Genomic DNA, 25,776 nt, shown 5'->3' on the forward strand with positions numbered 1-25,776 from the left:
TAAATATATAAATAAATATTTCAACCTCATAATATGCTTTTTCAAATCAAGGAGAATTGCTTGAAATATGAAACCTATGTGCTAGGAATAAATTGAAAAGAAATAGAAACTCGTTTGGGTAAATATTATACATAAATATTATAATTTGAAGTTATATTCACCAAAGTAAAAGTTGATGGAATTGAATAAATCTTTCGGATATTGTAGTATGATTATTTTGGAGCTTCCAGATGGCTGAATTGATCTGATATCCTCGACATTTTTAGAATTACAGACGATTTCTTGCATGTTTTTGCCGCAATCTTGTTTTTTTCATGATGACAAACATTTTTACTTTCCTTGCCCTAGGTAAGGGAAGTATTGCTTTCCGAAAAAAATTAAGGTACCCAAATTTATAAATTTCTATACGTTTCAAGGTCCCCTGAGTCCAAAAAAGTGTTTTGTGTGTGTGTGTGTGTGTGTGTGTGTGTGTGTTGTGTGTGTGTGTGTGTGTGTGTGTGTGTGTGTGTGTGTGTGTGTGCGTCTGTGTACTCGATATCTCATCTCCCAATTAACGGAATGACTTGAAATTTGGAACTTAAGGTCCTTCCCCAATAAGGATCCGACACGAACAATTTTGGAGCTTCCAGATGGCTGAATTGATCTGATATCCTCGACATTTTTAGAATTACAGACGATTTCTTGCATGTTTTTGCCGCAATCTAGTTTTTTTCATGATGACAAACATTTTTACTTTCCTTGCCCTATTACCATAGGTAAGGAAAGTATTGCTTTCCAAAAAAAATTAAGGTAAAGCAGTAAAATATAATTCCTTTAATTACAATAATAACTTAATTTGTATAATTTTTTAAATTGCTTAATTCTCTAGATACAGTTCCCCTATACAGTGTACATGCACTAGCATATACGATAAGGCAAGTTTGCTAGCTGATAACAGATTAACATATATGATGTTTTCAAACGATCATCCCTTTTGGTGCTATTTCTATGACATATGATTGGCTTAGACTTGCCAAAGAGATTCATTCACCATGTGACTCAGTTGAATCAATAATTTATAGTTTAATATTTCTATACAATTCTTATTATATTTGAAACTGTTATAATTAATTTTTGCTGCTCTTATCAGTGATACAATATGCATGCTATGACCTAGTTCGTTATAACAACATTTGACATTATAATGTAATTTCGTGAGTAATAAATAATTTTAAAAATAATACATACAATTTATTTTTCTATTTGAAATTCTTTATCCTTTTTCAATAGTTCTTAATTTTAGAAATAATATTATAGCTTGGATGAAAACTTGGCATGACATTTATAATATATTGAGTCAGTCAGCTGTGTCTGATCTGTTACAAGACATCTGATCAATTGTAAACAAAAGTATAACCTCCAAAAGTTCAATGAGCAATTCATAAATGATTTGTACTTAATTTGCAAAATAATTATAATTTTATTAAATAATTCTTTGAAAAAATGCATAGTACAAAACGGTACTCTTATCTTATACTCAGCTGTTGATAAGGAAGCCTTATCGCTCGGGTGCTAACTGTTCGTTTGGCAAACCTTTTATTTTATAAGGGTAGTTATAATTTCCTAGTTAATTCTCTCCTGTCATGAGATTTACTCAAAAAATTCATCACAGCGTGTAGGCCTACACTAGCGTCAGGTTATAAATTTTCATAACGGCAAGGAAAGTTGTGTGAGTGCGCCACACCAGATTTTTTAGATTTCCATCATGGATAATCTCTTTCTACACATGATTATAAAGAGATTGATACCATTCCCAAGTCTGTACCTTCAAGGCGTCATGAGTTACACGGTTTTCTAATTGTTGGGATTGGCATTTGGTGGTAAAAGCGTGTTTTCCGCTGCAAACAGTACTTTTTATTCTTTTTCCAATAACGCTCCAGCCGTAAAATATGGACTTACAGCCTCCAACCAGATGTCATTTTTAAGCTTTGGAAATATTCTACAACACTGTGCCAATAATTATAGTGTTTGTCCACTGCGAATACATATACAGGATGGAAAGTAAAATATTGTCCCCGAAAAATGTATGTTTCAAGTTTTTGAAGTTTAATAAATAATGGAAAGAGTGGTCGAAATGAGTTGATTGTCTCAAACATTATTGTTTGGTTAATTCTAAACACTGATGGTGAATTCAATCCGATATCTGTCACAATAACTGAGTAACAAGCAATATAAAAATTTCTGTCAATAATGACCGCCATCTTGTATTTTTCAATGATGTCGAATATTTTCATTGTTTCCATCATAAATATTCTCATTCATCTTGTAGCGAAGAGATTGAGACCATTTGCAAGTCTCTATCTTGAAGTAGTTATGAAAAAATCGATTCTATAGTTCTAGCTTGTTACCTCATGCCTGTGGAAAAACGCACCAGAAATCATGCAGGGTTTTTTTTGGAGGGTGCTGGAGAACTCATTTTTTGCCGTACAGCGAATGAAGATATATCGTTCCAAAGTTTAAGAAACGTACTAAATTCCATAGGTTTAAAATTCCTCTGTATCTCTTGCACAAAAAAAGTTATAATTGTATGAAATTAGAACAAATTTAGAAAAAAAAGTTTTTTTGGGCTTCTGAAGGTTATAGCTAAGAAAATATGCGTTTTAGAGGAAAATTTTATAGAAAAAAATTGTAGAGGAACATTTTAAAAATATTTTCGTCTGAAAAAACGGTTGAATAACTTGAACGGTTATTGAAATACAAGCGATGTAGCAAAATCCTGAAAATTTTGGCGGCCATCTTGTTTCCGAGGTGTTTGCCTGTGATTTCGACTTATCATCATCACGATCCTTATTATGCTAGACCTAACGAAGAATTTGAGACATCTTCCATGACTGTTACTCAAAAATGACCACGGACTGCCTTATTCATGACATTTGCGCCCGGACTAGTAGCAGAAGTCCTTAGTTCTATCTATATAGTTTTCACAGGATATTGCAAGTAATTATTTTACAGTACTGTACCTAATAAAATTCCAGCAGCTGGTTAAACGGCTATTTCTGATAAAATCTTCCTAAACTTAAAACTTCTATCATTTTTGCAGCATACATTCTCAGTACTAGGGCTGCGCCCTAACTTCGACCTCCTAGGTTTTTAATAAAGGCAGCGATTTAATTCAATTCAATTCCTAGGCAATTAAATTATTTGCTTTTTGTTTTGGTGAGCTCCAGCCAGTGAAACAAATGTTGAGTGAGGAAAGTGTCTGAGCACCTGCCGTGACAGACTATCTACTTCATTGTTCTAGAGAAAGAGAATCTCGCGTGCATATTACTGACCTGTTTTTTTTCAGAATTAGCTTGTATCAATTGTATTAATTTTAAATTTAAATACTCAGGTAAAATAATAATGTAATTTTAAGTTTTTCACCAATAAGATTCATGTATCATGCTCATTGGGTAAAGCAAACTGTTTTGATTACAATCCTTTATAATGCCTAGATAGACTAGTAACGTATGGTACCGTACTTCTCTTTTTGTCAGCTTAGTTATCAGCTAGTTTCCTATGATGATTTAAAATAATGTTTATTCATATTTATTAATCACATACTCTGTATACTATGCTTGGCTATGATTGTAATGTAACCTATTCATAAATTAATGAACAAATACAATCTCTCATTTAATTTCACTAACTTTTCAGTTTGTAATGAGCAATATTAAAACCGTAAGTTACTTTTAACTTCTTTTTCATATAATGCAAAACATGTATATATTCCTGTATATATGGTCAAAGGTGTAATGAAATATTGGGAACTGAAACAAAATTGCTAAATTATTGTCCAAATTATAGCTTGATATTATTTGCAAAATGCTAGACAACATAATTATTTTTTTTCAACAATGTACGCCTATACTTTCAACTCGTAACATATTATTGTTTAATAACATATGATATATATATTTCTCCAAATCAAGGTTATAGGGGATTAATTTGAGTAAGAAAGAATTTTGAATCTTTATTATAATATGATTGCATCTTATCAGGACCTGCTATATACTACCAATAGGAAGTACTGATTTTATGGAAAAATTGTAATTCGAATAATAGTTATTTGTATATCTAGAGTGAAAAGTACGACTTTTTCTTCTTGTGGGAAAAAGTTTGAAGCCCGAGGCGAAGCCGAGGGTAACAATTTTCCTGAGGGAGAAAAAGTATTTTCTCTTTTTTCGGCCCGAGAGCGAAAAAGTGGCACTTTAGTATTATGTTCCAGGGAGTAAAGTAAGCACTTCAGACAGTAGCTGGAGGGCATTTTTTTCCTCTACCTATACTGTCTAAAGTGCCTACTTTACTCCCTGAAACATAATAGTAAAGTGTCACTTTTTCGCTCTTGGTAGGAAAAAACAGAGAAACTTCCTAGAGATCGTAAAAGTAACTCCATTTAAATAATATGAGAAGCATCTCTATTTTAAAAACTTACATTTGAAATAGGTTGGAAGGTCTAAGCTCAGATGAGGAAGCATATAGAGTAGTCTTTAAACCAACTAAATTCAATACCTCATCCAGAGATTTTATCATCATATGAAATATATGTTTCATGCTAAAATTATCACAAACTTCATATCAGTATACTATAAAAATGTATAAATATGTTTTTTTATATTCCATGTTATTCAAAATACCAACCAACGAATATTCCTCATTAACTAAACAAATTCAAAACGGGAACTTCATCATAGTGTTGTAGTCGAATCGGCGGCTATTGTTGTTACAACTTTTGCCGACAGATAGCGCTGTCGGCGGTAAACTGTGTGATTACAAGCCAGATGTTTAATTTTTAAGTTATGTTGTAACACATTTTACTGGTCACGTAATTTTTTAAAAATTATTTTATTTGCAGTTTTTATAAAAATGTAGGTGGAGGAAAAATGTACACATCACGAGTGAAAAATGTTTTTTCTCCCTCAAGAAAATTGTTGCCCTCGGCTTCGCCTCGGGCTTCAAATTTTTCCCTCAGGGAGAAAAAACAGCACTTTTCACTCTAGATTATACAAATAACTATTTCTTAATACTTACTTATAGTGTACCTTAAAAAATTGTTCTAAATACTTACTTATAGTGTAGTACCTTTAAAGTGAATAGTTTTAGGGACTTCTTCCTATTCTCCACTTTTACTACTCAATGTAATACTGCTTCACTCCTGCACTCTAAGCATTGTAAATAGAGTCATTGCTCTCCAGGAGTCAGATAATTGTGCAGTCTAGTCGCTATTGCGTAAGTTACATATTACACAATATCTCACTATGTAGGTAATTACCGGCACTCTCAAAGGCTTCCTCAACAAACAATAAAAATCTTGCTGAAGTATGAACATGACGATTATGCACAAGATAAATGGATTAATTTTGAAAATATTTCAACTGTGATAAATCAACATGTCTCTTCATTGAGCTATCTCCAATGAATATATACGTTAATTCCTACCATTTGAGAGAAACCCTCCATGTTTTTTCTGCGAAATAGCGCTCTGAATTAATGTATCACCTCTCAGATTCAGCCGAGTCAGCAGATTTAGTTTCCTTGGTAATATTTTTTTAAACATTCAATATTTTTTCCGAGGTCAAATGATGCTATATTTGAGAAGTTCCAAGCTATTCCAAAAGTTTGAGACCAATTATATTCATTATAATTGACTAGATTTAAAGTGGATTGAATTTTACCATTTTTCCTACTTACATAAAGATTCAATGTTTATGAAGAAAAACACAAATTGAAAACTACGACATTACACACAACATAACTGTAATACAATGTTTTTGTTTTAAATAGCTTCATGGACCCATTCATTTTATTAAAAGATTCATTGAGTAGCAGTCAGTTGATGTTCAAGTGAGACTGTCAGACATGACCATACTTATTCCTGAAATTCAAATTAATACGGTACCACTTTCCCATTCTAACTTTCCATGAGTTTCGTTTAGTGATTCCTTCGCTCCAACACACATACGATTACCCACTCACTCACTCACTCCCACGCTAAGAGCACATTCACAATGACACACACACACACACACACACACACACACACACACACACACACAATTCAAATCTAGTTCTGCGATATAGCAAAATCCTGAAAATTTTGGCGGCCATCTTGTTTCCGAGGTGTTTGCCTGTGATTTCGACTTATCATCATCACGATCCTTATTATGCTAGACCTAACGAAGAATTTGAGACATCTTCCACGGCTGTTACTCAAAAATAACCACGGAGTGCCTTATTCATAACATTTGCGCCCGGACTAGTAGCAGAAGTCTTTAGTTCTATCTATATGGTTTTCACTGGATATTCCAAGTAATTATTTTACAGTACTGTACCTAATAAAATTCCAGCAGCTGGTTAAACGGCAATTTCTGATAAAATCTTCCTAAACTTAAAACTTCTATCATTTTTGCAGCATACATTCTCAGTCCTAGGGCTGCGCCCTAACTTCGACCTCCTAGGTTTTTAATAAAGGCAGCGATTTAATTCAATTCAATTCCTAGGCAATTAAATTATTTGCTTTTTGTTTTGGTGAGCTCCAGCCAGTGAAATAAATGTTGAGTGAGGAAAGTGTCTGAGCACCTGCCGTGACAGACTATCTACTTCATTGTTCTAGAGAAAGAGAATCTCGCGTGCATATTACTGACCTGTTTTTTTCAGAATTAGCTTGTATCAATTGTATTAATTTGAAATTTTAAATAATAATGTAAAATAATAAGGTAATAATACTCAGGTAAAATAATAATGTAATTTTAAGTTTTTCACCAATAAGATTCATGTATCATGCTCATTGGGTGAAGCAAACTGTTTTGATTACAATCCTTTATAATGCCTAGATAGACTAGTAACGTATGGTACCGTAGGCCTACTTCTCTTTTTGTCAGCTTAGTTATCAGCTAGTTTCCTATGATGATTTAAAATAATGTTTATTCATATTTATTAATCACATACTCTGTATACTATGCTTGGCTGATGGTAATGTAACCTATTTATAAATTAATGAACAAATACAATCTCTCATTTAATTTCACTAACTTTTCAGTTTGTAATGAGCAATATTAAAACCGTAAGTTACTTTTAACTTCTTTTTCATATAATGCAAAACATGTATATATTCCTGTATATATGGTCAAAGGTGTAATGAAATATTGGGAACTGAAACAAAATTGCTAAATTATTGTCCAAATTATAGCTTGATATTAATTTGCAAAATGCTAGACAACATAATTATTTTTTTTCAACAATGTACGCCTATACTTTCAACTCGTAACATATTATTGTTTAATAACATATATGATCTATATATTTTTCCAAATCAAGGTTATAGGGGATTAATTTGAGTAAGAAAGAATTTTGAATCTTTATTATAATATGATTGCATCTTATCAGGACCTCCTATATACTACCAATAGGAAGTCCTGATTTTATGAAAAAATTGTAATTCGAATAATAGTTATTTGTATATCTAGAGTGAAAAGTACGACTTTTCCTCCCTGTGGGAGAAAGTTTGAAGCCCGAGGTGAAGCCGAGGGCAACAATATTTTCCTGAGGGAGAAAAAGTATTTTCTCTTTTTTCGGCCCAAGAGCGAAAAAGTGGCACTTTAATATTATGTTCCAGGCAGTGAGTAAGCACTTTAGACAGTAGCTGGAGGGAAATTTTTTTTCCTCTACCTATACTGTCTAAAGTGCCTACTTTACTCCCTGAAACATAATACTAAAGTGTCACTTTTTCGCTCTTGGTAGGAAAAAACAGAAAAACTTCCTAGAGATCGGAAAAGTAACTCCATTTAAATAACATGGGAAGCATCCCTATTTCAACAACTCACATTTGAAATAGGTTGGAAGGTCTAAGCTCAGATGAGGAAGCATATAGAGTAGTCTTTAAACCAACTAAATTCAATACCTCAACCAGAGATTTTATCATTATATGAAATATGTGTTTCATGCTAAAATTATCACAAACTTCATATCAGTATACTATAAAAATGTATAAATGTATTTTTTCATATTCCATGTTATTCAAAATACCAACCAACGAATATTGCTCATTAACTAAACAAATTCAAAACGGGAACTTCATCATAGTGTTGTAGTCGAATCGGCGGCTATTGTTGTTACAACTTTTGCCGACAGATAGCGCTGTCGGCGGTAAACTGTGTGATTACAAGCCAGCTGTTTAATTTTTAAGTTATGTTGTAACACATTTTACTGGTCACGTAATTTTTTAAAAATTATTTTGTTTGCAGTGAAATAATGTTTTTTCTCCCTCAGGAAAATTGTTGCCCTCGTCTTCGCCTCGGGCTTCAAACTTTTCCCTCAGGGAGAAAAACAGCACTTTTCACTCTAGATTATACAAATAACCATTTCTCAATACTTACTTATAGTCTACATTAAAAAATTGTTCTAAATACTTACTTATAGTGTAGTACCTTTAAAGTGAATAGTTTTAGGGACTTCTTCCTATTCTCCACTTTTACTACTCAATGTAATACTGCTTCACTCCTGCACTCTAATCATTGTAAATAGAGTCATTGCTCTCCAGGAGTCAGATAATTGTGCAGTCTAGTCGCTATTGCGTAAGTTACATACGTTACACAATATCTCACTATGTAGGTAATTACCGGCACTCTCAAAGGCTTCCTCAACAAACAATAAAGATCCTGCTGAAGTATGAACTTGACGATTATGCACAAGATAAATGGATTAATTTTGAAAATATTTCAACTGTGATAAATCAACATGTCTCTTCATTGAGTTATCTCCAATGAATATTAACGTTAATTCCTACCATTTGAGAGAAACCCTCCATGTTTTTTCTGCGAAATAGCGCTCTGAATTAATGTATCACCTCTCAGATTCAGCAGATTTAGTTTCCTTGGTAATATTTTTTTATAAATTCAATATTTTTTCCGAGGTCAAATGATGCTATATTTGAGAAGTTCCAAGCTATTCCAAAAGTTGGAGACCAATTATATTCATATAATTGACTGGATTTAAAGTGGATTGAATTTTACCATTTTCTTACTTCCATAAAAATTCAATGTTTATGAAGAAAAACACAAATTAAAAACTACGACATTACACACAACATAACTGTAATACAATGTTTCTGTTTTAAATAGCTTCATGGACCCATTCATTTTATTAAAAGATTCATTGAGTAGCAGTCAGTTGATGTTAAAGTGAGACTGTCAGACATGACCATACTTATTCCTGAAATTCAAATTAATACGGTACCACTTTCCCATTCTAACTTTCCATGAGTTTCGTTTAGTGATTCCTTCGCTCCAACACACATACGATTACCCACTCACTCACTCACTCCCACGCTAAGAGCACATTCACAATGACACACACACACACACACACACACACACACACACACACACACACACACAATTCAATTCAAATCTAGTTCTTCTACATGTCACGACAAAGCTGGCTGCTTTTCACGTTTATTGTTAGAAGATTAGGTTTCTCTCTCCGATGAAAAATGGGATACGAAGCATGAAAGTAATGCATTTTTGGCCTAGTTTTTCTTTATCTTCTTGCTCATTTTCTACATCTTCAAGCTCCGTGTAATGGCAGTTAAACGCGGATCGCATGCTGCAGAGAAAACTCTGAAACAAAGATCTTTTGTGGATCACTTTGGAAATGCAAGAGAGAGGCAAAGAACGAGTGAGATGTGACTATTTGTTTAAAATTTGTTGGTGCAACACGCGAAGTCTTCTGAAGCATCTTCAGTGAGATTCACTACAAGCTTACCAACCAAACAATGCTTGCAATTTGCAATGAAACTCATCATACTGTACTACATAGAATATATTAATCTGAATTCGAAGCTTTTAATAAAATATTGAATAATATTTTATATTTCTATATGTTTTACTCACAATTATACTCATACGATTGAAAGATCGAAATTATTTTCATGATCTATTGACTTTTCTCCTGCTAATTTTGCCAATGAAAGTTATCCATTTGGGTCGGGGGTTAACAATTATTATTCTCTTGCCATTCCAATTTGCCATTCGTAAGTTATGTCATAGATGTGTAACACAGAGTACCGATAGAATTCTACAAGTATTCAATACCACTCAAAATACTCTCACTACTTGAATTCTGATTCAAGGACTATGCTGTGATATACCGTGCAATTATAACCTTTTTTTCGAGAATCAGGTTCATCAAAAAGCATTCTACATTTACAAAACAATTTATACATTCTTACGGTAATCATCAATCCAAATGCATCGATCCATTTCTTGTAATACTGTTATGAGTTTTTTTATGTCTGTATATGAGTTTTTTCAAATCTGAAACTTCATGACAAGCGTAGAGTAGGGAAGATTCTTCTATTTGAGTTCCGGTAAACTCTTTCTTTGTTTCAAACATAATCTAATTTCATTGTTCAATTTTGAATACAAGCTCCTCCTTAGAGTCAAATGAACCTGTTCTATATTTAAACTTATATACCATGGTACAATGAACTGCAGTGGAACAAATTCATTATCTTATGTTTATCTAAATAATTACTCCGCTATCATACATACCTGCCTTGTCACGCAACACTATCTCAAGTATTTATCATTTTGCTGAATGGAATTAAGATTCTAAACAATCATAATCAGACACAGTTCGTAGCGTACTGTTTCTCACACAGTTTTGCAACGCAAAATGTAAGTACATAAGTACAATAGGAGCCTACATTGAGTGCATTAGAATGTCTCCACTGAAAACTGACTGCATATCAGCATTGTAGTAAATTAAAGCGAGAGAAAAATTCTGACACAATCGCTGATGCCTTTTGCTGATTTTCAGCAGCTGAATTAATTTCTATGCCACAAAACAATGGTGGATGTAACTATTGTTCTTCTGTAGATATTGTGGATAATGACGATAAGCCTACTTTGCGGCTTATGGTACAACTGGTCATAAAGTAATACAGTAATTGACTGCAACGTTGGGTTGAGCAATAAGCAAACTTCAAAAAGTGTGAAAACGAATTATGTGAGAACCTGATAAGGATTGAATCAACTAGGAGAGTTTTGAACTATGGTGAGAATGACAATCAATGGAATTTAACAATAATTCATAGAATTAAGGGCAGCTATGTTCTTAGTTAATACTCGGCCTACTCGAATAATGTGTTCGTATTGTAATATGAACTAGTAGAAAATACATTTCCATGATTTAGGCAGTAAACGCATTTTGGGTAAAACCTATCTCAGTGGGGGCCTGAGACGGTCAAGCTAGAACAATACAACTGCGAGACCCTTTGGCAGGTAGATTAAGCACATTTTCAACCCTTGTGCAATGAATCGTATGCCCCCATCCTGTTAAGTTTAGTGACGTTATTCCACACTTAGACTTCTACTGCGGGATTCCCATTTCCGTGTTCTGTACAGGTCCATCAAAGTTATAATTTCCAACTACAGTATTAGACAGTCTATACTCTGTAGCTCTTGGTGTAACATGGAGTTCTTGCAGAGCTTATCAAGATGCGACAAAGATCTAAACCGTGAAGGCATATACCAGTTTTTATTGATGTACAATCGAATTGCTAATCTAAGGATATTAATATGTTCGTCGTGTGGTAAAAACAAAAAATCCTGCAATTAAATGGTGTGTCTGATTATCAAAGAACTAATTTCCTTTTGCTAATTGATATTTTTTAAACGACATACGTGTCGAGTTGTCAGTTTCGGACCAGAGTGGTGTATTTTAGAGTAGGTTATGAAAATATATTTTATGCTGCTAAACCTATCTGGATGGGAGCATTAAGAGATCTATTGTTTAATATTGGTTGAGTATCGACATGGGTTGACAGTTATTGTTTCCCATTCAACCAGCGTTGAAGGAGGGGTATTGTTCTCTCTTGACCGTTCCATGCCCCCATCCAGATAGGTTTTACCCCGCATTTTCTATTTCTAATTCTTATTGTTTCATAATTTTAAGTGTCTGAAGCTTTTTCAGCGGATGAAACATCAATATCCAAAAATATACTGGTGAAACCAAGTGTTTACCAGTTTTCCTACGAAACAACTCTGGCCCCAAGAGAGTTCACACTTCATTCGTGAGGCAACCAATTATCTGATGGCTGTGGCCCATTGGGCCCATTGGTGACTAGGGCTTGCTATTCTCAAGGGCTGAGCCCTTTGGTTTAACCTAAACCGAAGGTTTAGGCTTTTGATCAAATCAAAACTAGGCAAATTGATAAAATTTTCCGCCAGAAGATGGCTAACCATTTGAGAAATCTCGTTGGAACTCTAAATATTCCAGTGACAGTCTCAAAAATAGAGTGCTATTTATTGTTAATTTAATGTATTCCAGTTTAAGTGAATAAATAATTGCAGTTCGTGATGAAGTCCAAGATTGGTCTAAACCAAAAATTTTTTCCCATATTGACTAACCTTCAACTCAATATTTTTCAATAGTACAAACTCCTTATTCCAGTTGCTCGTTTATATTCAACCGTGATTAATAATTGACGTCATTTAACAAACAATAACATCTTACGTCTATTAAATTTTACCGTGATTAAGTGATGTCATCTATCCAAAATTGTCGTCTAACTATGCGATGACGTCATTAATCGTGGTTTATTTAAAAGCTGTTCCAGTTGCTCGTTTATATTCAATCGTGATTAATAATTGACGTCATTTAACAAACAATAACATCTTACGTCTATTAAATTTTACCGTGATTAAGTGATGTCATCTATCCAAAATTGTCGTCTAACTATGCGATGACGTCATTAATCGTGGTTTATTTAAAAGCTGTACCTGCAACCACGCCCATGACTTCAAGAATCATTATTGAGATCTAATCATTCAATAAGGAAGAACTTTTAGTCTGCAGTGACTTTTGTTTCAATTTCAGACGTCTAGTACACAGTACATCTGGAGCATCTCAAGTGGAGATCTTGTTATTTTACATAAACCCATAAAAACACAATTATTAAATTTTGTAAACAGAAGTTTTGTAGACCACTAAATTTTCTACATGATAAATACTTGATCTCAAGTAATGGAACTGTACTGCGATTGAAAATCAACAGTCAATGTGAATTCTTGAGAAAACTATATTTAAAACTAGAGAATTATATAATATTGGAATTTATATTCATCTCAATATCATATAAATTCACAGTTTCTTAAACTAAATACTGTACAATCTATCTGAGTTTCAAATTAACATTTTTAAAGAGATCTTGTTTATTCTTCACTATATGCTTTGTCTATATAATGGCGTTAATAATGCAAAAGATATGAAGTATAAACCATCTAGAGAGTATCGATACTCTTCAGTTGTTTTACTTATGATTAGTTGGAAAAAAATTCTATTGGTAGGTGAAACTACATTCATTCTATACCTTTCTATATAAATTATATTTGTATGTGCTTTATATTTTAGGGAAACAGCTTAAATGCTATAATCTTTTGGTATAGAATGGAGTTCTAAAATTTGATAAAGAAAACAAATATGAGGTACAAAGATATTGTTTGAAAGAGAATCCACAATGGAAGGCGCTGTACAGCTAAAAGCATAGCACACAAGTAAAGCGGGTTGCATCTTACTTTACAAGGCGCAACATCTATGAAAGATTATTGGTCAGCAAGTAGGGCAGATGTTTGCGCCTTGCAATAATGATAATACTCTTTGAACTTTACAACCATAATGGTTGCATTTTGCAATCATTGACATGAAGTAACACAGGACATAAACACTCTTATGGTTGCCGTTAGCAATTAAGTTACGGATAGTTTTATTGAGGAGGCTCAACTTCCAGCCAACCTATACAATGATGGTATTGCAGTACCTACATTTTGAGTATTTGGTGCCATTTCAATTCAAATTCGTATGTTGTAATAGATAAAACTAACAGTACCATATTTCATATTTTATATTCGATTGGTGCGTAGGATTTTTCAATTAATGAGAAATGAAATACATAGGAGCTATAAATTTGAAGATAGTTTTCATGAGTTGAAACATGGTATAAAACTAATATAATGATAAAATATCAAAGGGTACTGGATAATATCTTAATTTTTCCTCAACTCATTGATTTGAATTGAAGTGGCAAAAATTCTTTCAAAGAATACCTGAAAGAAGTTTACTGCCTTGTTTAGGATGACAGGAAAGTGAGGATCGATTGACAAACTAAACTCAATCATTAGTATCTCCTCCAGATCTCATTTTGAGCTCGATGTTTGCAACATGATGTGAACAAAAATTAATTGTTTTCTCCTTATCCGTAAGAAGCTAGAGTTGGATGATGAGTGGATTGGAAAAAGAAGAAAGAGAACAAGAACAAGAAGAAAATTGAAGAACAGAAGCGCCAGATGAACAGGAAGAGAGGATATGGAAAGCGGGTAAAAGTCGGAAGGAAGTAAGGAAGCCACCGGTGCAGGTGTCTTTTCATTTCTCCTCTTTCCTCTCGTTACGCCCTTGTTTAACCATCTTCCTCCCCGTACATTCAGATGTTCCCAAAACGCACACATGTTGTTCTTTAAATTTTATAATTGTTTCACGAATAAAATAATAATTTTCGCCGCCGATGAAGTATTGGAGGCAGATCGACCAGCTGATGTGACACCGGGCATTCAGCTGGATAACAGCTGGATGCAGCTGGATGGATGTCCGCCCCTCGGGCGCACGTGGCAACAAAGTGACGCCGGTATCATCTGCTCGCTCAAATTGGATTATTTGCATTTTTGCACCTTCAATTTGCTAAACAAACAAAGTATAGAAGATAACGGTAATTTTCCAATATTGTTGTTCCAGAGACTTGCAAATCTTGAGCTGTACTATCTAATACCAGGCAGACCGTTCTTTTTCAGAAATAGTTGCAGGTACACCTGATGACAATGTTCTATTCCTTGTATTTTGAAAACACCCAATTTAGCTTCAGTCATCACTATTGACTCCATTTTTCTCACATTGAGATTTTACACAATGATCTTGGTTTCTGAAATCATGTACTATCAGAATCACCCGTGAGATAAAATTTTGAATACTCAATCATACCCAAATTCAAATTTCAAATACTCAAATGTAAATTTGAAATATACATTTAAAATACTCAATAATACTCAAATACCCAATCATCGGATCTTCTCGTACCTCTCTTGAGATTGAATGATAGAGAGGGCTTAAAAGTCCTAACTCCGCCTAATGAAGAATTTTTTCATCTCATAACTACACCTCATTCTCCTCATCTCGTCACAGCGGTTCAAAATCACGTTTCATAAGCCGAATTTGGTTAAGTTGATTGCACTTCAACTTATATTTTCATTAAAAAAATGGCTAATTTCCATATTCAAAGTTGCTTATTTGAAAAACCCATGATGATAAAAAAATTGTACTTGGTCCTAAATTCATGGGAGCCACACTTGAAGTATGCCAGCTTAGAACTTAGCAGAGTAATATATTTGCTTAAAAGTCTCTCTGGTCTTGTGCCAAAATAGTATTTGAGAACGGCTTACTTTTCATTTTTCCATAGTATTATGTCTTACGGTCTGATCTTATGGGGTAATGCCTCTCATATAAATGATGTTCTACTTCTTCAAAAGAAAGCTCTGAGAATCATTAAAGGTTCATCTTATCCTGAGCATTGCAGACCATTGTTCATTACTGGAAAAATTCCAACTGTGATTAATTTATATATATATATATATATATATATATATATATTATATATATATATATATATATATATATATATATTATGTCCTCATACATGCCCGGAAAAATATGAGTAGTCTGCAGTTTAGAAGTGACGTCCATTCTTTTAACACTAGGCATAGTGGTCGTATCGATATACAGCACCAAAGATTGTCAAAGTCTCTCAACAGTTTTGAAATCACAGGGCAGAAACTGTTCAATAAACTGCCTCTTCATATTTGTAATATGTATCAACAAACATTTGAACAAAAGATGTACGGATGGCTGATTTCAAATCCTTTTTTTAAATTGACCGAATTCTATAAGTGTGATTATTTTCAATAATTCTACTTTCTAACTTATCCATAAATAATTCAGCTAGGAGTGGTGAGAGGGGTGACCCCATTGCCAACCCCTCTCTTTGTTCAAAAAATCTATTGTTAAATTTGAAATAATTATGCTGAGTGCATAACTTCATCGATCCTATCAGTTTTTCTCTGATAATTGATAGAGGCTTTCATTATTTCCTCAGCTCTTTCAAGACTTTCTCCCACCGGAATGTTAGTGAATAGATTAGTAACATCAAATGACACAAGTTTATGAGATGATAGTACAGGAATATGCTTTATATTGTTGACCAACTCCAATGAATTTCTAATACTAAATTTTGGTTGAAAACCCGTTAATGACCGAAAGGTGCTTTTCAGTTTGTGAGCTAATTTAGAGCAGGGGGAATTAACAAAAGATACCACTGGTCTTATAGGAACATTAGTTTTGTGTAATTCAGGTTGACCGAAAAGTCTAGGGAGATATGGATTCGAGTCTAAGAGAGGGGTTGGCAATGGGGTTAGCTCTCACCACTCCTAGTTGAATTATTTATGGATATGTTAGAAAGTAGAATTATTGAAAATGGTCATTTCAAAGATAAAATTGTTTACTGGTTTCGATATGTAGATGATATTATTTGCTTATGGAAAGGAAGTAACAGACAACTAGACAATTTTCTTTCCTATCTGAATGGATTCCATCAGAGTATAAAATTCACTGTAGAGGAAGAACAGGATTGTGTATTGAATTTTCTAGATTTAAGAATAGATAATAGCACTGGTTTTCTCAAGTTTTCTATTCTCAGAAAACCAACCCATACTGATGTTATATCATTCCTCTTCATTCTTGTCATCCTATTTCTCACAAACTTGCTGCTTTCAATAGCATGGTCTATAGAGCACTAACAATACCTATGAGCCATCATGATTTTGATATTGAGATTACTAAAATTGAACAGATAGCTGTCACAAATGGGTTTGAAGAACGTATGGTGGACAGATTATTGAGTAAAATTAATAGACAAATTTCAATCAATTCCAGCTTTGTAGGCTCAAACTGTGAGGAGAAGACTTGGATAACAATCCCTTATTTAGGCCTTGTATCTGATAAGATAGGTAGGGAATTGAAGAGGAATGGATTTTATGTTGCTTTGAAGACCAAACCGATTTTAAATAGTCTATTTAGCTGGACAAAATTGATATTTGGGATAAAAGTGGGGTGTACAAAGTTAAATGTGGTGATTGTAATGCTTGTTATGTGGGTCAAACTGGTAGAAGTTTCAGAAGTAGAATTAAAGAACACATCAGAGATTGGAATAAACAAAATGGGAAATCTAACTTTGCAGAACATTTCATAACAAATAATCACAAGTTCACAGTTAAGGAGAATGTTGAGTTTCTGAATATTAATAACAAAGGCAGATCATTGAATATTCTAGAGGCTTTAGAAGTAACAAGAGTAATTGAGGAAAATTCCCAGTATAATGACCAGATTCATTCTAACCAATACCACACTACGAATTTAGTTTTATCATAAAATTGTAAGCATACATTAGTCGATAGTTTTTCCATTTACATATTTGTTTGATTAAATAATAAATAAATGAATAAATAAATCTTTATTCTATGACAAGTACATTGCAGAATAACAATAATCAAATATTGAATTCAACAAAAATGCTTAGTGTACAGTCAAAGAATACAATACTGTTTGCTAAAGAGTGAACTTTGTCTGCAAACAGGAGCATATCTCACAATTGAAAATAAAATAGGGAATTCGCTTAGCGTACACACATGAGATATTATAAACTGAAAATAATGGGAATAAAATAATAATTACAATGAACATGAATGATACCAAATAGTAAATATAATAAATAATTAAAACCACACACACACACCACACACCACACACACACACACACACACCACACACACACACACACTCATACAACATGGAGCTGATTTTGTTAAATCATAGCTTACACCTTCCAATGGTGTATCAAAAAAAAAAAAAAAGAAGAACGAGTGAATAAAGTTCAGATTAAAATTCCAAAAAGATCCTCAATCTCTCCCGGTGAACGATTCATCAACCACAATCTTAATCTAGATTTAAAAGAAGCAATACTAGCTACATTTTTGACTTCACATTACCTTTCACATTTGTTTTCTTGGTTCTTATTTTGTACTGAAAGTAAATTTTGTTATCATGGCGATTCTGTTGCTTAAGCCGCCATTTTGTCACACCGTTGAGTGGGAGGAGACTATCTAGCTGGGCCAATGGCAGGCGTTCATGCCCTTGACCAATCTGAGGTTTTTGACAATTTCTTCCTTTATCTCTTTTTGTGGGACGCTACTGTGCATAAGGACAGAATAGCGTAATATAAATACACATCAAGCTTCTCAAAAAACATTCCACCACATAGTGGTAGAATATTTTCATCAAACCGATCAATAATACTGATCAACATATCATCTCTGTTTAAAGTGAAGTCTCATGTCCGGTTCCACCAAGTTTGGTAAAGACATTTGAAAAAGGTCAAAACATGTACTATCTACAAGGAGTGCACTAGAACATAATATAATTTCTACATTGATGGCTTCTAACCAAGAAGCTCCCACATCTTCAACAACAACAAAAAAAGCATTATGTATGATGTGTATGATGTACCATTTATTTCTTGGCTTACTAAACTATTCCTCACACATTTATAAACTTGAGATTTTCTTTTTTCAGACACATGCGGAGGATTACTTGGATTGACTTAAGCTGCGTTTACACCAAAGTTATTAACAAAATGTTATATGGATTCTATTAGATTGAGTATAACTTATCATACACATGATGAACATATGTGTTTGTCAAGCTCCGTTCAATCTGATAGAATCTATAAGGATTAACATTTTGTTAATAGCTTTGGTGTAAACCCAGCTCAACGGTTTCTGCATTCTGAGTCTGGTTGGAATAATCTATTACTTGATATTGAATTGAGACTTTACAACAATTATTATTCCCAGGACGAAGAAGAACGGAATGACACTTAGATAGATGATTTAGAAGAATTAAATGTGTGAGAATATTCCTTACTGCTTTTAAAAAACCAAAAATATGTTGAATTCATTAAAATTGTATTATTTCTTAGGATGTTATCAATAGATATAAAGAATGTTATCAGTCGATATTGAATGTCTGTATATTATTAACTAGACATCAAAAGAAATAAAGAAAATGCAGGTGCGGCAGAACCGATTAAGCAGATTGTTTTGATTGTCATATCAACTGTGATAGAGATAAAATAGAGGATAGATACATATAGCACATATAGATACAGATAGATAACATAGAGGATAGATAGCACAAGAAGATATCTCATGGTATAGTTATTTTATGTTCCAAATTTGAAGCTGATTATATTATATTAACTCAAGCCGATTACGGTCGCTTACTGACAATTATTACTGTTTTGACGGGTAGATAGTTTAAGAAACGTCACAGTATGTAAAGGTGCGTACAGATTTACGCGCCGCGAACATGAGCAATTCACTTTTAATCAGCTGATGACAAGCTTTTTATATCTTACCGTTTCTGTAAAAATACAGATATAGTCAGCTGATTAGAAGTGAATTGCTCATGTTCGCGGCGCGTATATCTGTACGCACCTCAAGACTATCAACGTCACATAGGTCCACGAAAAAATACTTCTAGGACTATCAGCTTGAGTTAACAATGAAATATGGAACATAAACGCCCTATACCGATACCATAGGATATCTTCTTATGCTATCTTTTCTCTATGATAAAATTTAGCCAGTGGTCAATTATTGTTCATTATTCAATCACATTATTTGCCTTAAATCTATCTTCAATCATTGTTTTGTTTTGAAAAACTGCCAAGACCGTAAAAATAAGGGGAATACCGCCAATATCTTGAATTCTTGAAACGAATGAGTCGAACATACAAACATATTTTCACTGCAATTCACTGTAGAGGAAGAACAGGATTGTGTATTGAATTTTCTAGATTTAAGAATAGATAATAGCACTGGTTTTCTCAAGTTTTCTATTCTCAGAAAACCAACCCATACTGATGTTATATCATTCCTCTTCATTCTTGTCATCCTATTTCTCACAAACTTGCTGCTTTCAATAGCATGGTCTATAGAGCACTAACAATACCTATGAGCCATCATGATTTTGATATTGAGATTACTAAAATTGAACAGATAGCTGTCACAAATGGGTTTGAAGAAAGTATGGTGGACAGATTATTGAGTAAAATTAATAGACAAATTTCAATCAATTCCAGCTTTGTAGGCTCAAACTGTGAGGAGAAGACTTGGATAACAATCCCTTATTTAGGCCTTGTATCTGATAAGATAGGTAGGGAATTGAAGAGGAATGGATTTTATGTTGCTTTGAAGACCAAACCGATTTTAAATAGTCTATTTAGCTGGACAAAATTGATATTTGGGATAAAAGTGGGGTGTACAAAGTTAAATGTGGTGATTGTAATGCTTGTTATGTGGGTCAAACTGGTAGAAGTTTCAGAAGTAGAATTAAAGAACACATCAGAGATTGGAATAAACAAAATGGGAAATCTAACTTTGCAGAACATTTCATAACAAATAATCACAAGTTCACAGTTAAGGAGAATGTTGAGTTTCTGAATATTAATAACAAAGGCAGATCATTGAATATTCTAGAGGCTTTAGAAGTAACAGAGTAATTGAGGAAATTCCCAGTATAATGACCAGATTCATTCTAACCAATACCACACTACGAATTTAGTTTTATCATAAAATTGTAAGCATACATTAGTCGATAGTTTTTCCATTTACATATTTGTTTGATTAAATAATAAATAAATGAATAAATAAATCTTTATTCTATGACAAGTACATTGCAGAATAACAATAATCAAATATTGAATTCAACAAAAATGCTTAGTGTACAGTCAAAGAATACAATACTGTTTGCTAAAGAGTGAACTTTGTCTGCAAACAGGAGCATATCTCACAATTGAAAATAAAATAGGGAATTCGCTTAGCGTACACACATGAGATATTATAAACTGAAAATAATGGGAATAAAATAATAATTACAATGAACATGAATGATACCAAATAGTAAATATAATAAATAATTAAAACCACACACACACACACACCACACACACACACACACACACACACACACACACACACACTCATACAACATGGAGCTGATTTTGTTAAATCATAGCTTACACCTTCCAATGGTGTATCAAAAAAAAAAAAAAAAAGAAGAACGAGTGAATAAAGTTCAGATTAAAATTCCAAAAAGATCCTCAATCTCTCCCGGTGAACGATTCATCAACCACAATCTTAATCTAGATTTAAAAGAAGCAATACTAGCTACATTTTTGACTTCACATTACCTTTCACATTTGTTTTCTTGGTTCTTATTTTGTACTGAAAGTAAATTTTGTTATCATGGCGATTCTGTTGCTTAAGCCGCCATTTTGTCACACCGTTGAGTGGGAGGAGACTATCTAGCTGGGCCAATGGCAGGCGTTCATGCCCTTGACCAATCTGAGGTTTTTGACAATTTCTTCCTTTATCTCTTTTTGTGGGACGCTACTGTGCATAAGGACAGAATAGCGTAATATAAATACACATCAAGCTTCTCAAAAACATTCCACCACATAGTGGTAGAATATTTTCATCAAACCGATCAATAATACTGATCAACATATCATCTCTGTTTAAAGTGAAGTCTCATGTCCGGTTCCACCAAGTTTGGTAAAGACATTTGAAAAAGGTCAAAACATGTACTATCTACAAGGAGTGCACTAGAACATAATATAATTTCTACATTGATGGCTTCTAACCAAGAAGCTCCCACATCTTCAACAACAACAAAAAAAGCATTATGTATGATGTGTATGATGTACCATTTATTTCTTGGCTTACTAAACTATTCCTCACACATTTATAAACTTGAGATTTTCTTTTTTCAGACACATGCGGAGGATTACTTGGATTGACTTAAGCTGCGTTTACACCAAAGTTATTAACAAAATGTTATATGGATTCTATTAGATTGAGTATAACTTATCATACACATGATGAACATATGTGTTTGTCAAGCTCCGTTCAATCTGATAGAATCTATAAGGATTAACATTTTGTTAATAGCTTTGGTGTAAACCCAGCTCAACGGTTTCTGCATTCTGAGTCTGGTTGGAATAATCTATTACTTGATATTGAATTGAGACTTTACAACAATTATTATTCCCAGGACGAAGAAGAACGGAATGACACTTAGATAGATGATTTAGAAGAATTAAATGTGTGAGAATATTCCTTACTGCTTTTAAAAAACCAAAAATATGTTGAATTCATTAAAATTGTATTATTTCTTAGGATGTTATCAATAGATATAAAGAATGTTATCAGTCGATATTGAATGTCTGTATATTATTAACTAGACATCAAAAGAAATAAAGAAAATGCAGGTGCGGCAGAACCGATTAAGCAGATTGTTTTGATTGTCATATCAACTGTGATAGAGATAAAATAGAGGATAGATACATATAGCACATATAGATACAGATAGATAACATAGAGGATAGATAGCACAAGAAGATATCTCATGGTATAGTTATTTTATGTTCCAAATTTGAAGCTGATTATATTATATTAACTCAAGCCGATTACGGTCGCTTACTGACAATTATTACTGTTTTGGCGGGTAGATAGTTTAAGAAACGTCACAGTATGTAAAGGTGCGTACAGATTTACGCGCCGCGAACATGAGCAATTCACTTTTAATCAGCTGATGACAAGCTTTTTATATCTTACCGTTTCTGTAAAAATACAGATATAGTCAGCTGATTAGAAGTGAATTGCTCATGTTCGCGGCGCGTATATCTGTACGCACCTCAAGACTATCAACGTCACATAGGTCCACGAAAAAATACTTCTAGGACTATCAGCTTGAGTTAACAATGAAATATGGAACATAAACGCCCTATACCGATACCATAGGATATCTTCTTATGCTATCTTTTCTCTATGATAAAATTTAGCCAGTGGTCAATTATTGTTCATTATTCAATCACATTATTTGCCTTAAATCTATCTTCAATCATTGTTTTGTTTTGAAAAACTGCCAAGACCGTAAAAATAAGGGGAATACCGCCAATATCTTGAATTCTTGAAACGAATGAGTCGAACATACAAACATATTTTCACTGCAAATCAAAGAGCAGATTTGTTTCTACAATTCAAGACCAAGTACATCAGCTCATCAGTTCATTCGTCGAGTTCAAAGCCAAATTTCAAATAGTTTGAACGCTCATAAAAATTTGAAAAACGCCAAAGAAAGGAAATTATGAATCTTATTGAAAATTTCTCCCTCTTTGCAACCATATCCTTAGAATAATTCGAATCATTCAATTACTGGTAGAGTCAGAAGTTTTCATGTTCTTGAGAAGCAAATAAAGAGTACATAGAATACTAATAAAAGGGTGCCACCTCTCGATTTAAAAAAAAATAATGGTTTTTTTCTATGACTTGAATGAACCCCGGTTATATATGACTTGAATTGACATATTATGTGGTCCGCGATATGACATTCATTGATAATTCCCCGGTCACTGGACTGTGGAGAAGACTAGACAAGAGTTACATAAGTGATTTACTACTTACCGCATTTTTTGATGAAATAGACATGAGTATATTCATCGATAAAGTAAGGATTAACAGATTCATCACCTTTAACATTCTTAATCGAAACACGTCAGCCGTTATTCCAAGGGAACCTAAAAATATAAAATTGAATTTATTTTTTAAAAATAGAGGATTTGCTCAATATAATTCATTATTTTACTATGAGTTTGATGTACTTTTCAGAACAAATTAATTTAATTATTATAGTAATAAGTAATAGTATCTATTGCACTATAATTTTCAGGCTACGGTATAGGTACTGTACAATAAAACTGAATTTCCTTGAATAAAAAAAAATCTGGTGTGGCGCACTCACACAACTTTCCTTGCCGTTATGAAAATTGATCACCAGCCGCTAGTGTGCACGCGCATCTCAAGTCTACTTATAAACAAAGATCTGAGCCAGCTGGTGACAGGACAATAACGCTGGAGACATACGAGGTCTGCTATCTCTTCATAGTGAATCATTTAATAGAATCAACGGTTGCCAACAGTTTGCAATTGAAATAATAACATTTTCTCGAATTTCGTGCTTATTTTCAATTTTAGGTGAAAATGTTACTAAACATTTATTGTAGAGATTTTCATGCTTAAATTTTATGTTAAGCCTGATAATTGGGAATCTAAAATCGAACTTTGCATAGATGGGGCGGAGCTCCTGGAATTTCTACAGATATGAGACTTGTGGCAGTTGATGAGCTTATCAATTTCTATCTTTGGCATAAATTTAATCGAAATCGTTGAAGCCGTTTTTGAGAAAATCGCGAAAAACCCTGTTTTTGACAACATTTTCGCCATTTCAGCCGCCATCTTGAATTGCATTTGATCGAAATTTTTACAATAACATATTATGTTCCACTCAGTTTGGGAAGAACATAACAATTTATCGGCGATACAATTCATAACAAGGAACAAGCATCAGAGGTGAAATACAAAACCAAAAAACCTACTCCAAAATAAGAATATGATTGTGAATTAATATTCTCAAAATGAGCTATCTTAGTACTATCGGTTCTAGCTACGACTACGCTATAAGAATCAGTAATTAGAAATCTTGAAAAAAAATTATGCCCTGTTCCTTTAAGCTCGGTCAAGTGACATGAACATGGTCACCCGGGTACGATTTGCTTAGTGCGCACTCGAATATATCGATAGTAACTCAACTATTGACAAAGAAAATATGAAAATGTTCCAGTACACTCCTTGAGAACCATACCTGATTTGACCTCGTTCAAATGTCTTGACCGAGCTTGATGAAAACGGGCATTAGACAATTATTCACTTCTTACTGTTTTTAAGAGATGTTTAAAATTTTACTCACACACAATAGATCCTATTGGACTTGGAGTAAGAAATGACCGTGGTGACAGATTACTAACATTCTGTCAAGAAAACAAGATGGTTCTTGCCAACACCTTTTTCAAGCTGCCAAAAAGACGTCTCTACACCTGGACTTCACCTAGGGATAGGCCAGGTGCAATAATGCGTAATCAGATTGATTACATCACAATTAACCACAGGTTAAGAAACTCAGTTAAGAGTGCTAAAACATACCCTGGAGCCTATATTGGATCAGACCACAATATTTTGGTTGCAGAAGTTTGCATCAGGTTGAAGAAGCTCATCCAACCAAAGTTGCCAGACCGAATAGATGTCAACAGATTAAAAGATGCATCTACCAGGATTAAAGTTGTCCATGATCTAAATGAGAAACTTGATAATGTCACAGTCAACAAAGATAACCAGGGAATTGAAGCGGCATGGCAGAGCATTAAAACAGCAATTCTGGAGCCATGTAAAAAGCATTTGAAAAGAATGAAACATAAGAAAGGGGAAGACTGGATGACAGAAGACATCTTGAATCTCATGGAAACACGTCAGAGGCTCAAGGCTTCAGATGTGGGGAAGGTGAGATGAGAAAGATTCAGAACAGGATTCGGTATGAGTGCAGGCAGGCCAAGGAACAGTGGTTAAGACAGAAGTGTGTAGAGATGGAACATCTACAGGCATTGCATGATACCCACAACATTCACAAGAAGATCAGTGAACTCAC

At 33.5% G+C, this 25,776-nt stretch overlaps 1 protein-coding gene across 3 annotated transcripts in view; it reads right to left on the minus strand.

Annotated features, from left to right (window-relative positions):
- The window catches only part of LOC111045284, a 36,467-nt gene extending 12,661 nt beyond the window's left edge, over window positions 1-23,806 (minus strand). The window contains exon 1 of one of the 3 annotated variants that reach the window (XM_039428699.1): window positions 23,703-23,806. In XM_039428699.1, the coding sequence (XP_039284633.1) occupies window positions 23,703-23,777 (75 nt within the window). In that variant the 5' untranslated portion in view covers window positions 23,778-23,806. Of the gene's footprint in view, window positions 1-5,086; window positions 5,137-10,568; window positions 10,669-23,702 lie in introns of those variants that run through there. The other 2 variants (XM_039428701.1, XM_039428702.1) reach the window with 2 other exon arrangements.
- Between the last annotated feature and the right edge of the window lie 1,970 nt (window positions 23,807-25,776).

The sequence above is a fragment of the Nilaparvata lugens genome, chromosome 5 (genome assembly GCF_014356525.2).
Source record: "Nilaparvata lugens isolate BPH chromosome 5, ASM1435652v1, whole genome shotgun sequence".
Classification (NCBI taxonomy): Eukaryota; Metazoa; Arthropoda; class Insecta; order Hemiptera; family Delphacidae; genus Nilaparvata; species Nilaparvata lugens.